General features: G+C 43.1%; 2 protein-coding genes across 4 annotated transcripts in view; one reads left to right on the top strand and one right to left on the bottom strand.

Annotated features, from left to right (window-relative positions):
* Positions 1-16,926, top strand: part of cenpp (centromere protein P) — a 65,773-nt gene that overhangs the window by 28,727 nt on the left and 20,120 nt on the right. The window lies entirely within an intron of this gene.
* Positions 3,279-15,225, bottom strand: aspn (asporin (LRR class 1)). Of its 2 annotated transcripts, none has more exons than XM_086041677.1 (8): positions 15,073-15,225; positions 11,654-11,895; positions 10,622-10,734; positions 9,025-9,238; positions 5,765-5,875; positions 5,582-5,675; positions 4,483-4,621; positions 3,279-3,649 (listed from the first exon to the last, which is right to left on the bottom strand). In XM_086041677.1, the coding sequence occupies exons 2-8, from the start codon at positions 11,859-11,861 to the stop codon at positions 3,452-3,454; spliced, it is 1,077 nt and encodes a 358-aa protein (XP_085897803.1). In that variant the 5' UTR covers positions 11,862-11,895; positions 15,073-15,225; the 3' UTR covers positions 3,279-3,451. The 2 variants fall into 2 exon arrangements, with proteins under 2 accessions (XP_085897803.1, XP_085897804.1); XM_086041678.1 differs by lacking the exon at positions 15,073-15,225 and adding an exon at positions 11,979-12,058.

The raw sequence follows: 16,926 nt of genomic DNA, 5'->3' as shown, positions 1-16,926 counted from the left end.
AGCACTTTGCTGCCTAAACAAGCAAGTGATGGCCCGGGCTTTTTGCTGTTGTCTTTTTTCCGCTTTGGAATGATATGAAGCGGTGAAAGTGGAGTTTAAAGCAAAAAAAATGAAAGGAAATGCAAACATCCCACTCCATAATTCATCCGAGGGACAGTTTTTCAGACAGTGCCCCTATTTTAGTTAGCAAGTTGAAACGGGTCCAGAAGTTCACTCATGAATCAACAATAGAGTCAGCCAACTAAAGTCATTATGCTTCATTATTAATTGAGGCAACTATTTTAGGTAGGCGTTTATCTACAATATCTGATCCATTGATTTATCGATGATATCCAAGTTTCCCAAACTTTGTTTGTGTATCTTTGTTTTTTCTGTTTTCAGATTGTGGGGGAGGGGCATTGTGGCGTGCAAGTGTGAGGGAGGTGTTTGTGTTTATTTGTTTAAATACATGAGGAAAAGAAGGGAAATCTAGGATGCGCTATATTGGCAAGACAGAGTGTTGAAAAGTGAATGGAATGAGGTTCCTTGGGCTCTCCATGTTAGCATGTGGCTAACCAATCAAGTGCTAAGTTACAGGGTTGTCAAACTCATTTGAGTTCAGGGGCCACATTCAGCACAGTTTGATCACAAGTCATAATAAGCTTTAAATTCCACATGTTTCCCTATTTTCTAGTACAAGTAATTATGAGAACATCTGAACAATATTCACATTGAGTGATTATTATCTTGTTGCAAATCACGTGAGCAGTCGGAAATTGCTTCTTAACAAAATTGAGTGCAATAGCATCAATACCAAGCGTCAAATCCTGACCAGAAGTGGTTGTCCGTGTGCCCTCCAGTGGACAAAAGTTGCAACAACAGTCACTTGTATTGAAAAATTCCACTTTATGTCTCGTCTGTCCCCACGGGATGGACCCTGCCCTTGTTCCCAGCCTCGGGTCCGCGGGCCTTACGTTTGACACCCCTCTGCTAAGAGCTACAATGACAACAGTGAACACGATTGGGGAGGAGTTCCAGGTTTATTTGAAAACATACTCAATAAATATAGCACCATGAGAGGAGAGGACATCTTACAATACATGCCTCGAATTCCCGTGCAATCATCGCTTTCATGTGAGCCGCGTTTGAGTTCAACCTTTGGGACAATTGGTTCATCCACAGCCCTGCTGAGGACCCTTTTTTTTGGTTTGGGTTTTTATGACAAGGACAACATCTGGTCAAGTACTCCACATGCGTATAAAACATTCAAGACAAAAAAAACACAAAAACAAAACAAAAAAAAAAGCTCGGGCTTTGGAGTCACGTATTATTGCACTGAATCTGGCCAATATCCCCCTGGTGAGAACAGACCTTGGCTGGAAAGAACGTTTGTTCAAAACAGAAGATTTTCACTTCACAATGCCCTTAAATGACATCAAAGGAAAACAGTATGAAAGATAAACACAGAAAATGTTTTTGTTTGTGTGTTATTTCGTGGAGGGGTACAGACTCAACGTAAGCATATTTTTGTAGTCGGTTGCACCTGTTGTGGTCGGTGGGAGGCGGCGCTAATGCTAACCCGACAAAATCAACCTACGGGGTGGGGGTGGTTCTCGGTTTGCGACGGTCCTGAATCGAAGTTTTGAGGTTATGAATAGCGTGCAGTAAATTGTTGTAAACCGAGGACCACCCCGGATCGATAAATACCCAATACAATTTCCAACAGTAACCGTTAGTAATTCAATTTTTAAATTATTGGCAAGTACCAGTAGTTGTCAACAAATACATGAGGAAAAAAAAAAGAAATATAATATCCGCTATATATTGTAGTGGAATTACTACTGCCTTAGAATAATAGCAAATGCAACTTTGTTGTAAATCGCAGACCAGCAGCACCGCTAAGCTGTGGTCACATTTCCAACAAGCAATTATTGCCCTTTCATTTTTTCAATTCTCGTCATTAGTCTAGTAGTTGTCTTTCGGCTTCTCCCTTCCGAGACTGCACATCACAACGGCAAACAAATGGGAAAAGGTCATGGAGCAACAAAAATGAAATTTCTCACCCAAAGAAAAGACGAGAGCACAAGTGTGGGGGCGCACTGAGCCTTTTCCAAGACTGCAGATGAGGAATTCGTGAAAGATAATCAACATGTCGGCTGAGAATGCAGGAAAACGTTCGGAAAAACCGTCAAAACCTTTCGTCACCACCCAAAATTGTACGGTAATGCGCCAATTTTTGGGGGGAGAGGATAGTGAGAGAGCCCTGCTACGAATAGAAACAAAAATGCAAGTAATTAACCTCACCCCCCTCCCCAAAAAAAGGTTTCTGATTTCCTATTTGTAGAGGTTAAACCAGAACTTTACTGTACCACAACCTCTCATCCCGAAACACTTTAATGGCACACTCCCCAAGTTACAACATGACCGATTGTTTGGAAAATGTGCACATACTCTCTGTGAACAACCCAGGCTAAACTCAGCTCCTCGCCGACATACAAAGTTTTTCTCTCAGTCATGAGGTATCATTTCAGCATACAGTGGTGCATTCAGTTGTTATACAGTACGAGTCCACAGGGCTTTGGAGGAATCTTGCGCTTTCAGAGAGCGAACAAAGGTGAACTTGTGTCCCACAAATGTGCGGCCGATTTGTGTGCTCTAGGGCAAGTTTTGGGGGGTTTTCAGTTTTGCAGGCATAAAACTTCATTTGGGTTGCTGCTGATTATGATTTACAATGTGCAAAAACTACAGAAGGTTTCTTTCGGAATTCTTTCGGTGCTTGTATGTGTGAATTTGTATTATTATTTGGGGGTGGGTGGTGGGCGTCGTAATTACTGATTACACTGGTCAACACGCATTTTGGTGCCAAGAAACTTTCAACGGTTTTCAGGTATTTTGATGTCACGGAATCTGAAAATGACGTCGTTTTTTCCGTTTTGGCTCGAGTTTGACATGACATATTTCTGTTTTTAAAAAGTGATAACAATACGCAAGTTTTATGCTCCAACTTTGATGAGGCTTTCTTTTTAAGAATGTCTGCACGATAGACGGTCGTTATCGCAGCGAGCCTTTTATATGCAAATCTTGTTTCATGTGAAAATCAATTAAACATTCAGAAAATTGGGCAATATTCGCAGGAAACAAATGCAAAAACAGCTGACGCCAAAGCACAAACATAAATGTTAGTTCATTATCAATTGATGTTCAAAAATATTGGTATCTCCAAAACTAGAGTCAATTCAAAGAAACGGATGTGATTTTTGGACTCGGCAGCCCTAAATGACCCAGAAACCATTCAAATATCTCTGGCACGCAAAATGTCTTTATTTTTTTTGTTGGCCACTCTTATCGGGATCATTTCAGTCACTTACAATCGTGATGTGAAATTTTCCTCTCTGGTTGTGAGATTTTGGATTACGTCGGGATCATTTTCAGCTCTCCCCTGTTTGATGGACGGACGCTCACTCGCTGTCCATCACTTGCGGAAGTTTCCGAGCTGAACGCCCCGTCGTCCGCCCACGCATCGGAAGGTGGCGGGGTGGATGTCCCAGTACTTGACGGGGTTGGCAAACAGGCTGATGCCGCTGTACAAGTTCTTTTTCTCGCCGAATCGGATGGGGCAGAAGTCGTTGACGCCCACGCTGGTGATTTTGTTGGCGTGGAGGAAAATCACCTGGACAGACAGACGGAGATTTTGGAAAAATGTTTGCAATCACTTAAACGTCTGAGTGGGGAAACTCATCCCAGAGCGGGGAAAAAAAAATGATGACTGCAGTTTTTTGCAGCTTGCAAACTGGAAAGTTCGACATCCTTTTTGGCGCAAACCGCCACCATAATATTTGTTCTTACAAGGGCGACTTTTACAGTTGCTTGTCTTTTCAACGGTGTCGTGGCTCAGCACGAGAGACTTTTAAGACGACGCGGGAGTTGGTCGCCAAAAAAAAATCAGGAGGCACTCTGTGTGCTCAGTTGTGCTTGGCGTTCAACCAAGTTTGCTGATATATTGGTGATATATATATATATATATATATATATATATATATATATATATATATATATATATACATACATACATATGTAAATAATAGTTTCAGTTACTAATTCTAATTCAGTTACGGTACTAGTTTAGTCTGTAACGTCCGAAAATGTAGTTTTCCTATGTAAAAAGAGATTTTTGCAAATGTGCAATTTTAGTTTGACACAAACGATAATCAGTCTGCAGAAATCGGAAAGTATGTACTGTTGAGAGGCTGAAATGGAAGGATTTGGTCAATTTTGAGTGAAAAAAATAGCTCTAAACAATTAATTTGACAATCGAGTAGTTGTTAATGAATTTTTGCGCCTTTACTGACCACGCCTCTTTGTCTTGAAAGCACATGCCACTCTGCTTCTAATTATCTGAATGGGACAACCCGCAACAGTGGTGTGAGGGCACACTTTAGACACGGCAATTTTTGAAAGTAACAAAATGTGGATAAATGCTGGCGTGTGGGTGCGATGGGTCACCTGGAGGTAGCGCAGGGAGCGCAGTCCCGCCGGGACCTTTTTCAGACTGTTGTTGTCCAGATGGATCTCGCGGATGTTGGGGATCTTGGCCAGACTGCCGTTCTCCACATAGCGGATTTGGTTGAAGCCCAGACTCAATCTGCCGACGGCAACACAACTTGACCACTACTTTGCATGGCAGCCAATCGGACCCACTTTGTTTGACACATTCGCTTGGTGTTTTTTTGTTGTTGTTGTTGTTGTTGTTGGTGGTGTTTTTCATGTTGCATTCAGCACAGCGCTTTTCAGGCACGTTTTCAAAATATGAAATCATGACAGAAAGAAATACAAATGTCATTAAATGATGAAAAGTCCTATTTAGTACCTCAAAGGCAGTAAATGAGTCGTTGTGAAAAAAATCAATGAAATAATTGCAAATTTAAAAAAAAAGCCAGAAAATACTTTAATTAATTAAAAACAAATGTAAATAAAAACATATAAATAAATAAATCCCATTTTTCCGGTTTCTATTCACTTGATGCATACGTTATTAATGAATATAAAAATCCCAAATTTCAATTAAAAAAGAAAAGAAAAATACATTTGAATAATAATAATTTCATGAATGAATTAATTTACAATTTGAATAGGTTATGAAGTAAGTGATTATTGAATTTCAATATTTTGTCAGATATAATGCTCAATTCTATACTTCAACAATTGATAGTATATAAGAGACAAATTTAGACAATTTGCTGAATTGTTGGACACCTGAAGTAAGCTATTTGTATTTGAATGCTGGATTGAAAGACAGTCGATCTGATTTTGGCAGCCATCCACAACGATTGTGTCATTGTGGCTGAGTCGAGTGCGTGGTTTCTTCTTGATTGTATTTTCATTTTACAGCTGGAAACTCTTCTTGAGGAAAAAATGTTTGCCTGCCGAGTTAAGAAAGGGTTTATGATGCCAAGAGTCCGGATTAGATGATTTCTATTTACATACTTCCTATGGGGAAATCAATTTAACTTTGAGGTCAACCCGAGACCTTTTGTCTTTGTCTTGTATTTGCTTTTGGTGCAGCCGGTTGTATTTATTGTATCATACAAAACTTGCTGTTCACCTCTGCAGATTTTTATATCTGATGAAGTCTTCCACTTCAACCTTCAAGATCTTGTTGTACTCCAGGTTGAGCTCTGTGATGGAGGTGGGCAGGTCTGAAGGGCGAAAAGACAACATAGCAAGGGGAATGGAACCCGGCCGTTTATTAGTTTAAATTAGCGGCGGCGAGCGAGTGAGGCGCCACCTTTGGGCACGGCCGTCAGCCTGCTCTCAGACATTCCCACGTAGAGCGTGGCCAAGCCGTTGAAGGCGCCCAGCTCGATGCCGCTGTTGGCCAGCGGGTTGGCGCCCAATTCTGTTTCGGCGCAACGAGTCACAAGTGAGTCAATGCAAACACAAGGTGCCTTTCACACGTCCTCCCCCCCCAAATTTTCCATTCATAATTACTCTGCTTGGAGCTGTAACAAACTATTACATTTGAATAGTCGATGAATATTTCAATTATTTTTTTCAATGAATTGATCAATCGGAATTTGAATTTCCGTCCCTTCATTCCGGAACACGGCATTATTTCAAATTGACAGTGCAGAAAATGAAATTAAAATGAAATTGATGAAGATTCAGTCACTGGTTTGGTTTGTAACATCCATCAGAAAATTGGCAAAAATGTCGATCATTGTTTTCCCAAGCAAAAGCAGATGTTTGCAAATGCCTTGTTTGGCTCCAACCCAAAGATAATCAGTCTGCTTGCAAGGAGCCCGGCGGAAATCGGAGAATATTTACTCATTGAGAGGCTGGCATTCGGACAATTTGGACAATTGGAAGTTTAATCTCTAAACAAGTTTTTAACAAACACATTTCCGAGAGGTTTTTATATTGAATGATATCTTCTACAAGTGCACACATAATATGATGAAAATGAGCAAATGTCATTGTCAACATTCTTTGTGCCACTTTTTCAGGCACCTTCATTGGAGAAAGACAAAATGTTGGTGGTGATGTCACTGAAAACATGGCAGGCGTTGTGAAAGGGCAGCTAGCTCATAATGACAGGCATAGCCAGGCCATTTCAGGCAACATGATTTGGAAAATACAATAGGCATGATCAAAATCAAATCAAATACCTTGTTGCGGTCAGAAAAAACATTTAAAAAAAACAAAAACATTTCTTAGCATTTAACCACCTATTACGCACTAAAGGTGGAAAAATGAAGCAAACTTTTTAAGAGACTTTTTGTACGGCTCAAAATGGTGCAAATGTTTGGCCAAGAGCTCAGTTGAATTATTCCGGTCCCTTTTCATCATGACTGGCTGCTTCTGGTCAGGACAGCATAAGGCACTTTTCAGTGATATTGACCCAAGTAAGTCGCAAGTCTTAACCTTCAAGTCCCAATTTCCTGTGGCAAAAATCAAGCCGGTCAAGTCGGGTCCACAGTCGAAATTTCATGTGAGACTCGCGTTAAGCAAATCATAAATCAAGCAGGGCTTGGGACGATTCATCAAAAGTGAACGTTCAGTCCGATTTTCGCTTCTCACTATCATAAAAACATCATTCTGTAATCAAAGAAAAACGATTCATTTGCCGAGCGAGCGGCGCGCCGTGTATATGCAAGTTCCTGCGATGTGAAAGCACCTGAACGCCTCAGTGTTGCTTGCAGCAAGCGTGACACATATTTATTTTTTTATTGCTATAATTTTGAATATATTATTTTTCTTTTTACTTTTTTATTTTTCAAGTTTCAATTTATATATAAAGTTGAGTTTTGTTCGTTGAATGAATACTATGTTTTGAAATCCGTAAATGTGTGTTTATTAATCGTAACATCAATATGAATCAGAATAATGGTGATTATGATTATTCTGCATAATCACGCGTCCGTTTACAGTCTTCCTCATTCACAACATTTATTTGCACTTTTGGCACTCTGGTTAGCTCTTCTTACATATTAAGAAACGTAAAAGAAAAATGATGACTCTTCAATGGTCCCAAACCAGTCAGCATAGAGTCCATGACCGACACGAAGCTTAGTTCATGTTTGACGAGCTCTCCTTGAGCTAGTTAGCGCGGCTTTCCTTTACGCGTTAACTTTTATAGTGATGAATGACGACGTTAGCTGTCATAGTTGTTGTGCCGCTTATCTTCTTCAAGTTGCAAACCTTGTTGCCATTCTCTCTCTTGCTCCCGATTTGATCAAAAACATTAATCTGTTTCCGAATCAATTTCTGAGCTCTTGCCATGAAGCTTGATTTATGAGGTGGCCTCGGCACTCGGTATGATCGCGTGCTGGTTCATTGCCAGGTTTGTGCGCACTACAGCAAAAATTACAAAGCCCATCTGCTTTTGATGCTTCAACACACGTCTATTAAAATACCATTGATCGTTTTATGCTTATGCTCAGGTTTTTTTTTTCCCTTTTGACTGTATCATCTCAACTGAAAACAAACCATCCTGCAAAAGCCTTTGGAAAAATGCTCTCCAGTGAATTATGATCAGAGGCATTTTTTCGCTTATCGCCCATGCCAAAGTTCTCGTATGAATGGCATTGACACTGAATATGAGGACAAAGATGAGACGGAAATTTCTGCGGCCTTCTGCAGTGTATGAGAGCCGTATTAAGTCCTGCCTTTCCTGTGCTGCTTTACTGTTTGAAAGTTATCAACAAAGACTTAAGGGACAAAGTTTGATTTATTTTTTTTGCATATATTTTCCCTTTTGGTGAAAATGAATATGGGCTCCAAATATCGGTTATCGGCCTCCTTGGCTACTAATAATCGATGTCGGTAGAGGACCTGAAGAAAACATATCGTTCCATCTCTAGTATCGACACAGGGGGATGAAGTTTTTCCCCCCAGTCTTTTAGGGGACGCGATGAAGCTGTAAACGGTGGCAGGGTGAAATCTGTAGCGCCTTTTGCACGGCCTGTCAAAGACAGCTTTTTCCTATCTAGTTGGCCTGAGTGAAAGGCACCAACACTGCTACGGTACTACTGAGGTGGTCTGAGTCAGGGATGTCACTTGTGCCTCTGTCGCACCTGTAAAAACAAGGGCGGCCCCCTTCACGACACCTGTTGTTGTTTTGTGTGAAAGTGAATCCGTGGTGCGGCTTGGAGACTTTGCGCTAGCAATTTTTGCAATTCTATGTGCAAGGAGCGCTTGTTGTAGTCAGTCATGTCTTTTTGACGCTGTTTGCTAATGTGATGGTGGGATACTGCGTCAATGTGTCGGAAAAAAACACAAACTCCGTCAAACTCGGGTGCTCGAGGGCCACTATCCTGCGTGTTTTCAACGCCTCCCTCCTCCAGCACACCTGATTCAAATGATCAGGATGTTTATCGGGCTCCCGCAGAGCTTGCTGATGAGTTGCGGGAGGGAGTCATCGAAAATCTACAGAACAGCGGCTCTCAACCGCCGGACTTTGATAGACGTTTGCAGCAGTTTCCCGCTCGTCTGGGTCCTGCGTGAAAGGAACACCGATTACACGATGGCTTCATTGCACGTCCGTACCCAGCACGTGGAGCTTCTTGAGGCCTTTGAAGGCGTCCCTCTGGATCTTGTTGATTTTGTTTTCGTGGAAGCGCAGCTCGATGATGTTGGGCGGCAGGTTGGCCGGGATCTCTGTCAGGAAGTTGTAGGAAAGGTAGAGCAGGCGCAGGCGGTTCATGTTCTTGAAGGCCTGCGGGTGGATCTTTGAGATCCGATTGTTGATCAGGAACAGACCCTGTCGTGGGAGAAAACACAAGTCCAAAAAGAAATCTGGCACTTGGGCTTGACTGATGCTGGAATCTGACTGGGCATCCAAGCTGTTGTTGTTGTTGTTTTTTTCCACCTGTTTGCCCACTCGAATGGTTGAAATTGACCCCAAAATGTGTCCTCTTCCGATGTAATATTGTAACTGGAGAGTATCGGCACCCGATGGCGTTGATGTCAGAAGTGGCCACAAATGGAATGATCTCCAATTGGGATTTTTCTGTCTCGCTTCTGTTTAGATAAGCCCATCTGATTAGAGGCAGACCACATCCTGGATTGATTGCCGGTATGCATTAAGTGGGACGCGTTGGTCCCACAAAAAGTCATCTATGCAAACCACTAAGACCATGCCCCCCCCCCCCCAAAAAATTGTGTGTCAAATGTGAATCCTTCCGTATTCGTGGCAGTCGAAAGTGGTCAGATTGTGCGTCCAACTCCAAGGAAAACACAAAAGAGGGAAACGCTACTTGTGCCTCGACCCCGCGGTTGGCCTCCGCGGTTTGTTTTTCAAAGCTGGATAATGAGTGGAACTACTAATTACTCGAGTCACTCCATAAACAGACACGTGTGCACTGATACCATCGGCGTGACTCAAAGCTGAAATATTACCAGGTGTTTTCCCCGCACGAGATGTGACTCATGTAGCTTCTCTTCCGACAGAACTTTTCACATGGCTTTGTTTTTCCCGATTCGCCCCGTGTTTCGATGGAAAGCCGTTTTGAGCGCGTTTCTACGCTCTTTGTCCTCACTAGTATGGCAATTCAGTGCACGAGAAGAACAACTGTGTCTTACAAGTAGCGGTTTGGTTGTTTTTTTTCCCCCCAAAAAAAATGGTTTTCCATGAAGCCGTTTGATAATTTATTCAAAATTCTTGATATGCAACTTAAGGTACACTACAACTTTGAAATACTGGCCATATTAACTACATGTTACTAGTTACTTGCCTCACTAGTTACATGTGACTGTTCCACTAGTATCCTAAAATGATCCTACTAGTGAGGACAAAGAGTGTACTACAACATACGTAGACCTGAACCCGAACAATAGTTCTGGTAAGACACAGTCATTCTACCAGTGCGCTGTTTAGCATCCTCGTACATTGGACCTTAAGCTGCATATCGAGAATACTTTATGGGATAAATGCTCACACAGATAGTATGACAATTCAGCGCACTAGTTGAGCGACGAGGGCCCATACTAGTAAGTCTTAACGGTGAGGACAAAGAGTGTTCTCGTACGCCAGATGTGCAATAAATGCTCAAAGGGCCCGGCTTTCTGTACATTTCAGCTTTTTGTTCAACACGCCTTCAAAAGGTCGTCAACGTCCAGCCTGCCTGTTGTGTGTCGCTCTCACATAAAGCTTGTCGAGGCCCTTGAAGTCGTTTTCTTTGATCTGGGTGATGTCGTTGTTTTGGAGGTCGATCATCATGATGTCGCTTGGCATCTTGGCCGGCACGTTGATCAGACCTGCCGGTGCAACCGCATCAAGTGTATGAGGTCTTTTGTCAAGAGTGGAACAAAATGAATTCCGCTTCACACAAATTGTTTCATATTTGCTCCAAACGGCGCCTGCTAACGGCTACCTGCTCTCCCTTGTTGGGTGCAGTAAGCAAGCACGTAGTACTTTGCAATATAAGTGACTTTCGGTTTTGGTGGCCACAGCAAGTCACCTGCATAATTTGTTTGGCACCCTTCCTGACACAACCCAGCCATTTTTATCAAAGGAACACAGTCCTTTGCAATATAGTTTAAAAAAATGAGAGTGACTATGGTACCACTGAGTCAGAAGCCAAAAATGCTGAATGGGAAAGTAGTAATCACTGTTTTCATGGGGCATAAAGTGGGAACGTATACTTACACATGTAGTGTCCCAATCACGTTATCGGAAATTACCAGTTGCTCTGTATGTGACGTGCAGGTGACAAAGATGGCATGATTTCATTTTGCCCATTTTAACGGTCACAAATAGAGCTGTGCTGTTCAATGATATAGCTACGTTAGAATGTAAGATAAAAACGTACCGCACGGTCTAACCCGCTTTGCTTCATGTGGTTATTTTGATGTGCGCTCTTGGATTAGAGCTGTTGCTAGTTCGAGACAGAAACGGTGACGCAACATCAATGGTTGACATCATCCTCGTGCTTCACACTCCAGGCATGACCAATCAATCGACACTTCACTGTCATTTGCATTCGATTGATATCTGCTTGACGTCCGTGCAATTCTGCCTACACGATATGTCGAAGCTGTTAGCGGCCTTCTGTTGCCTGGTTAGACTGATGTCACACTTGCTGTTGGCTGTAGCCGCGTCTATCCATCCTCCCAATCATCCATTACACCAAGCGCTCCATTTTGAGTAGTCATGTGACCGAGCCAGCATTCTTACCTTGATCGGAGCACTGTACCACTCTGGGCGAGCAATGGCAGCCCAGGGGACAGCTGTCGTAGCGATCGTTGTAATTGTTGTCGTCGTCGTCATCCCCGGAATCGGCCATCATGACGTCGTAGTTTCTCATGATGTCCATGACATTGACGTGCTGGTAGTAGTGGCTGCTGCCCAGCGTCAGCATACAGAGCAGAAGGACCACCCTCATGGTGCGGCCGGACCACCGGTTACTGCTATCTTAGCTTTGCCGGGAAGAAACGTGACAAATGAGTCGTTGTGCTTGTGGGGGGGACTGGCCACAAGTGCAAAAGAAAGCAATATTTACCTTGAAAATCTAGCCGCATTACATTGTATATTCAACATGCACTCCAAAATGAATTTGTTTGCTACAAAGGACGTTTAGGCACTTGTTACCATGGCAACAACCTAACACAAGTGACATCATTCGTCAATGCCACAAATGCAACTGCGTACAAGTTGCCAACCGCTTCAATCAGCCGTTCAAAGGTCTTCGGTAATGCAAACGCAGCACGATTCATGGTACGGAATCCTTAAATTCACAGCTCCAAAGTCTGAACAGTGCCAAAATGTAACATGATGCGCGCGACGTAATCCTTAAATCTGCAGTTCGGAGATCTTAATGTTGCCACAAATTCAACCGGACAAAAGCTACTCAATTCTTAAAATTGACATTCCAAGGTGTTAACAATGTTACAAATACGACCCGATGCAAGCTGGGTGCTCCCTGCATCGTGGTTTAGCCTAGCAAGCCAAGTGAATTATTGGTTGTGTAGTCTTCTAGAAACCATTGTGCAAAAGTGGTGCAGACTTTGGGACCGGAGAGCTTGACAAAACAGCTGCAACGGAGAATGAGGGTGGCGGTAGTCACGGTGAGCAGAGAGTGACAATCGCCTCGGGTATTGCCGTGTGGCTCTTAGAGATCAATAATTGAAATCGAGTCTGACTAGTCAAGTCATGTGACTCCAGCCCCCGCGTCTCTGTTGCCTTGTTCGTTTTCGTGCAGAATCTGCTGCATGCGGTCGGACAAACAAATAAAGCATTTTTGCCCCCCTGCTTTTGGTAAGCTTGGCGGAGGACTCGTATTTGGTTTATGATGACTGATTAACAGCTTGAGCCATCTCTGCAATGTTTAGCTTGAATATTACGCGTCCAAGTTAAACACGAAAAGTAAAAAGTGACGCTTTGCAGTCGGGACCGCATCGGAGCAAGCAAACGTTGTTGTCATTGTTTCCACGCTTGTCGAAGGACTCCAGTTGGAAATGAGTGGTCCCGGCCAAGGCAAATGTTTGCCATGCTCCTACCTATTCGCCACGGGGGTGATTTATGCGACTGCCCACGGTTAAACACTCACGCCGCCCACTGAGACGCTGACATTGTCTGCCAGCTGCGCCTGTGCTAATCTTAATGGATTCTGCGCTCGGCTGCCGACTGTTGGGTCTGGCCACAAATATGTGCTATAGCTGCTGTTGCTGCTGCTACTGCAGCAGGAAACGGACGCCCCTTCGTTATCCTGCTGTGACTGTACATAGTGTTCCGTAGGACTGTTCTGTAGGGTCTGTGCAAACCAGCATCCCTCAGAACTTTAACAACTTAAAGATTTTTGGAAAGTTCGGAGGAAATTCTCTTCCCGAAAGGAGGACACCATTCCAGAAACTGACAAAAAACAGCCTCCAGTCCAGCCTGTATACTCTTTCACATGGCTCCAAAAGGACTAATCAGTAAAAACCTCCTACTGCCACATACTCTCCATTCCCGCAACTTGAACATCTCTGAAATTGACAGAAAATTCCAACGGAGAACATGCGACCAGGAAAAATCTGATATTGTCCGGAAAATCCAAGGAAAATGTGGTCTAAAAAGAGAGCGAGAGTCCAGAATCGCATCAAAACAACCCCAAGTCTGTATTTGCGTTTTCCTTGACTTCTTTGTTTACGCTATAGTCTTTCAGCAGGCTCAAAAAAAGGACCAATCAATAAGAAACAATAAGTAAAAATAAAAAGCTATAACCGCTAACACATACTCTCAACTTTGGACATCTTTGAAATTGTCTTAAAAATCCAAGGAAAATTCTGTACAAAAGGAGAATTCACAATCAGATCAAAACACTCCCCAGACCGTAGTTTCTTAGTTTTTACTGTATTTTCCTTGGATTTTACTATGTGTGATGTAAACCATAAGACTAGGCTATCCAAAAAGTCATCAAGAAAGGACCAATCCAGAACAACTTGTCTGAAAAATCCAAGGACGGAGAGCAACAGCCTGAATCTGATCAAAACAGCACCAGCTTGACCATACCATCTTTCACGAGCACATCAGTTTTGAGTAAACAAGTAAAAACTTAGAATTTGGGAAATCCTTATGGGCCAAGGACACGTGTCTTCGATAAACTCCACATATTGTTCTTTCAGGCCGCTCTTTCGTAAAAGTTATAAAATCCCTCGGAATGCAGACGACTCCGAAAAATCAAAATCTGGTCCGAAAGGACAACAAATGTCCAGAACGTCGTGGATTGTCTTTTTCCTTAGGTTTACTGTAATCTTTATGAAGGTGTCCATTTTGACTGAATGAGTTAATAACTTGGGAGCTCCAACCAGCTGGACACTTCGGATTCCTTATGGACCAAGGACAGGTCACTTTTATCATTTGCATTTACAATTCTTTTAGACCAATGTTTCTCAAAATTGGTCCTCAAAAAAAAAGCCTATTCGAAAGCTTCTGAACTTGAAACATTCAGAAATTGATGGAAAATTCCAAGGAAAATCTGGTCCAAACGGAGAACAAAAGTCCAAAATCCGATCCAACCCAAACAAAAAAAAAACAGCCCCCAGTCAGTATTAGTCCTGTTTATTGTGATTTCCTTTCTCATTAATGGTCAAGTTTTTCTATTATCAGCAAATGACGACAAAATCCAACGGACGAACAATTGAGGTTCCTTGGCAGGTCGAGGACCACGCTTTGAGAAATGTCGTTTCAGAAGTATTAGCACAGACGATTAGTGTCCTGATTTAATTTGATGGGGATTTCATCTTGTGTACTTCTTGTTTTGTACGTAAGCTAGAGAGAAGAAATCACATAAAACTTGACTTTAAGTGTGTGAAAACATCTCCAGCCTCAATAGCCGCTCTTGTCAGCTTTGATGCGTTCTGACTTGGAGCACTTTAATACCACCCAATTACTGTCATTGCTCGTTATTTCCTTGTTACATCTACCAAATCAAAACGTCCTTGTTTCTGTAAACTCTGTAATATTGTTGTCGGTTGAGTACGTTTTCTTCTAAAACTTGTCAAATATAGGCTAGTGGTTTTCAGGCTGCTTGTGTGTCCTCCTTTGAACTGCCATTTAGAACGAACCACAAACCATAAAAATGTCATGAAAAAGCATACTGATATTTGTCCTACCTTATCCGTCGGAGGCTTTTTGTCCTCGTTTAAAGGCCAGGCAGTGAGCACAGCTGCAGAAGCGCACTTTCCGCTACACACGACTCAGGGATGCAGCCGAAGTCAGCGCAGAGAACAGCATCCCCCCTTGTCTCAGCAGCAAGAACGAAAAAAAAAAAAAAAAAGCTTGGAGAACACCCCCACTGCTGCGAGCTGTGGTCTCCTCGCCCTGACACCAGAGCTTTTCTGTCATCACAGCATCTGTGAATGTGAGCTGCCCTTTTGAAGCCCTGCCAGGCTAGTTAGCGCGCTAAACTAAAAGGGCTGCTGGTGGCGCTCCTGCTTCCACCGCCTCGAGATTGTCAACAAAACAGGTCCGTGGGCAGCTTTCCTGTAGTCCCTCAAATACGCTAAGAAACTATTTGTTTTGTTTTGGTTGTTGAGATAAACCCAAAAAATTAATATTGCCTATTTGTTTAGAAGAAAGCTGAGTGAACCTTTATAACTCAGCAGAATAAATAATCCTTTCAAAAAGGTAGGCAGTCTAAATGATTGTGTGTGAACAGCAGCGAGAATAGTCAGCAGCGTTGTATACCTCAAAAGCCTTATGCAGTATGTGTATCTACAAATAGTCTATACATACAAAGTAAATAATTCGATACGATAGGCATTGCATATACACAGACGTGATTGTGAAAAGCAGCAACGATAGTCAGTAGTGTTTTATGAATCAAAAAAGCAGCAAAACTATTTGGCTGTACGTGTTTCAACCACACGACACATCCGTACGGGGCCTAAAGTGGCTTGCCTTTGTTGGAGCCTCACGTGCGCCTCTTTTCCTTTTTCCATTTCCCTGATTCTGTGCCTCTCTTTTCTGCTGAGGCCAGCTGGAATGCCCCCTAAGCCCCCACCCCCACCCCCAGGCACGGCCCCGAGGCGTCGCTAGACGGAGCAAATGTGCCCCTGGTTTGGCACACTCAAGAAGAAGAAGCTCTGCTTTCCACGCTGCTTTCTTCTCGCTGGGGGGGCCGGTGGGCAGTCATACTTTCCGAGGCTTGTGAGATCATCTCAGGAGAAACGCTTGAGATTCACTTTCCCATTTCCATGAAACGTACACTTTTGCGAGAAATTGGGGGAAATGTGCAACACTGGTTGACTTCCAAATTGTACTCATTGCAAATCTGTTTCCAGCCAGTGGCATTTCACCTATAAACAAACAATGGACTGCTTGGAAATCAATGTCGGGGCAGACATAAAGACAATTAGTGGACCAGTCGGCAGTCAATTAATTTTGGCAAGCAATGAATTGGTTGTAACTCAGGGCTCTCTTTTCGAAGACGGCGCATTTTGATTCTCGTGCCGGTGCAAGCATCGTTTAGCGTGTTTGGGAATTTGGCAGACTGCGCCGCGCCATACTGCCATACTGAGGGCATTTTCTTTTACCTGCCCCTGGCGCATCTGTCAATTCGGTGACTGAAAGTAGACTCGACCTTAGACCAGTTCGGAGCAGGTCTAAGTTGCGGCGCAAGTGGTCAAACGCAATTTTTGTAGATCCGATCGAGGTGCAGGCTGACAGATTCTGAGCTATGCGGACGTGTGGTTGATGTCATCGTTTTTCATGCATCATTGGAGTATTACGATTCTTTTTTTTTGACCCATTAAGGACGGGAGCGCATAACCGCGTTTCCACAACCATTAGAGCCGGGAGCGCTGTTGCGTCTTTCTACCTTTCAAACCGGGAGAGCGGATACGTCACTGTCCTTTTTGAATACAATTCTCCGTCTGACGGTGTCGCGAGACCGCGGAGGATGTCGTGGAATTTTTTCCAGCTGTAGTCAGGCTAACGGCGGACGCCGTCGATCGCCGGGAGCTCTG

Source organism: Filicampus tigris, chromosome 9 (assembly GCF_054856515.1).
Source record: "Filicampus tigris isolate MCC_2025a chromosome 9, RoL_Ftig_1.0, whole genome shotgun sequence".
Classification (NCBI taxonomy): Eukaryota; Metazoa; Chordata; class Actinopteri; order Syngnathiformes; family Syngnathidae; genus Filicampus; species Filicampus tigris.
The sequence above is the reverse complement of the archived record's forward strand: the minus strand, read 5'-3'. Positions and strand labels throughout refer to the sequence as shown.

Bases quoted from the DNA above. Each gene is read 5' to 3' on its own strand.
- aspn (XM_086041677.1), bottom strand. From the start codon at position 11,861: ATGAGGGTGGTCCTTCTGCTCTGTATGCTGACGCTGGGCAGCAGCCAC. The intron at 5,876-9,024 runs GTACGGACGTGC...GCGCCGAAACAG, and splicing joins CAAGAAGCTCCACGTGCTGG to AATTGGGCGCCAACCCGCTG. The intron at 4,622-5,581 runs GTGAACAGCAAG...TGCCGTCGGCAG, and splicing joins AGATATAAAAATCTGCAGAG to ATTGAGTCTGGGCTTCAACC.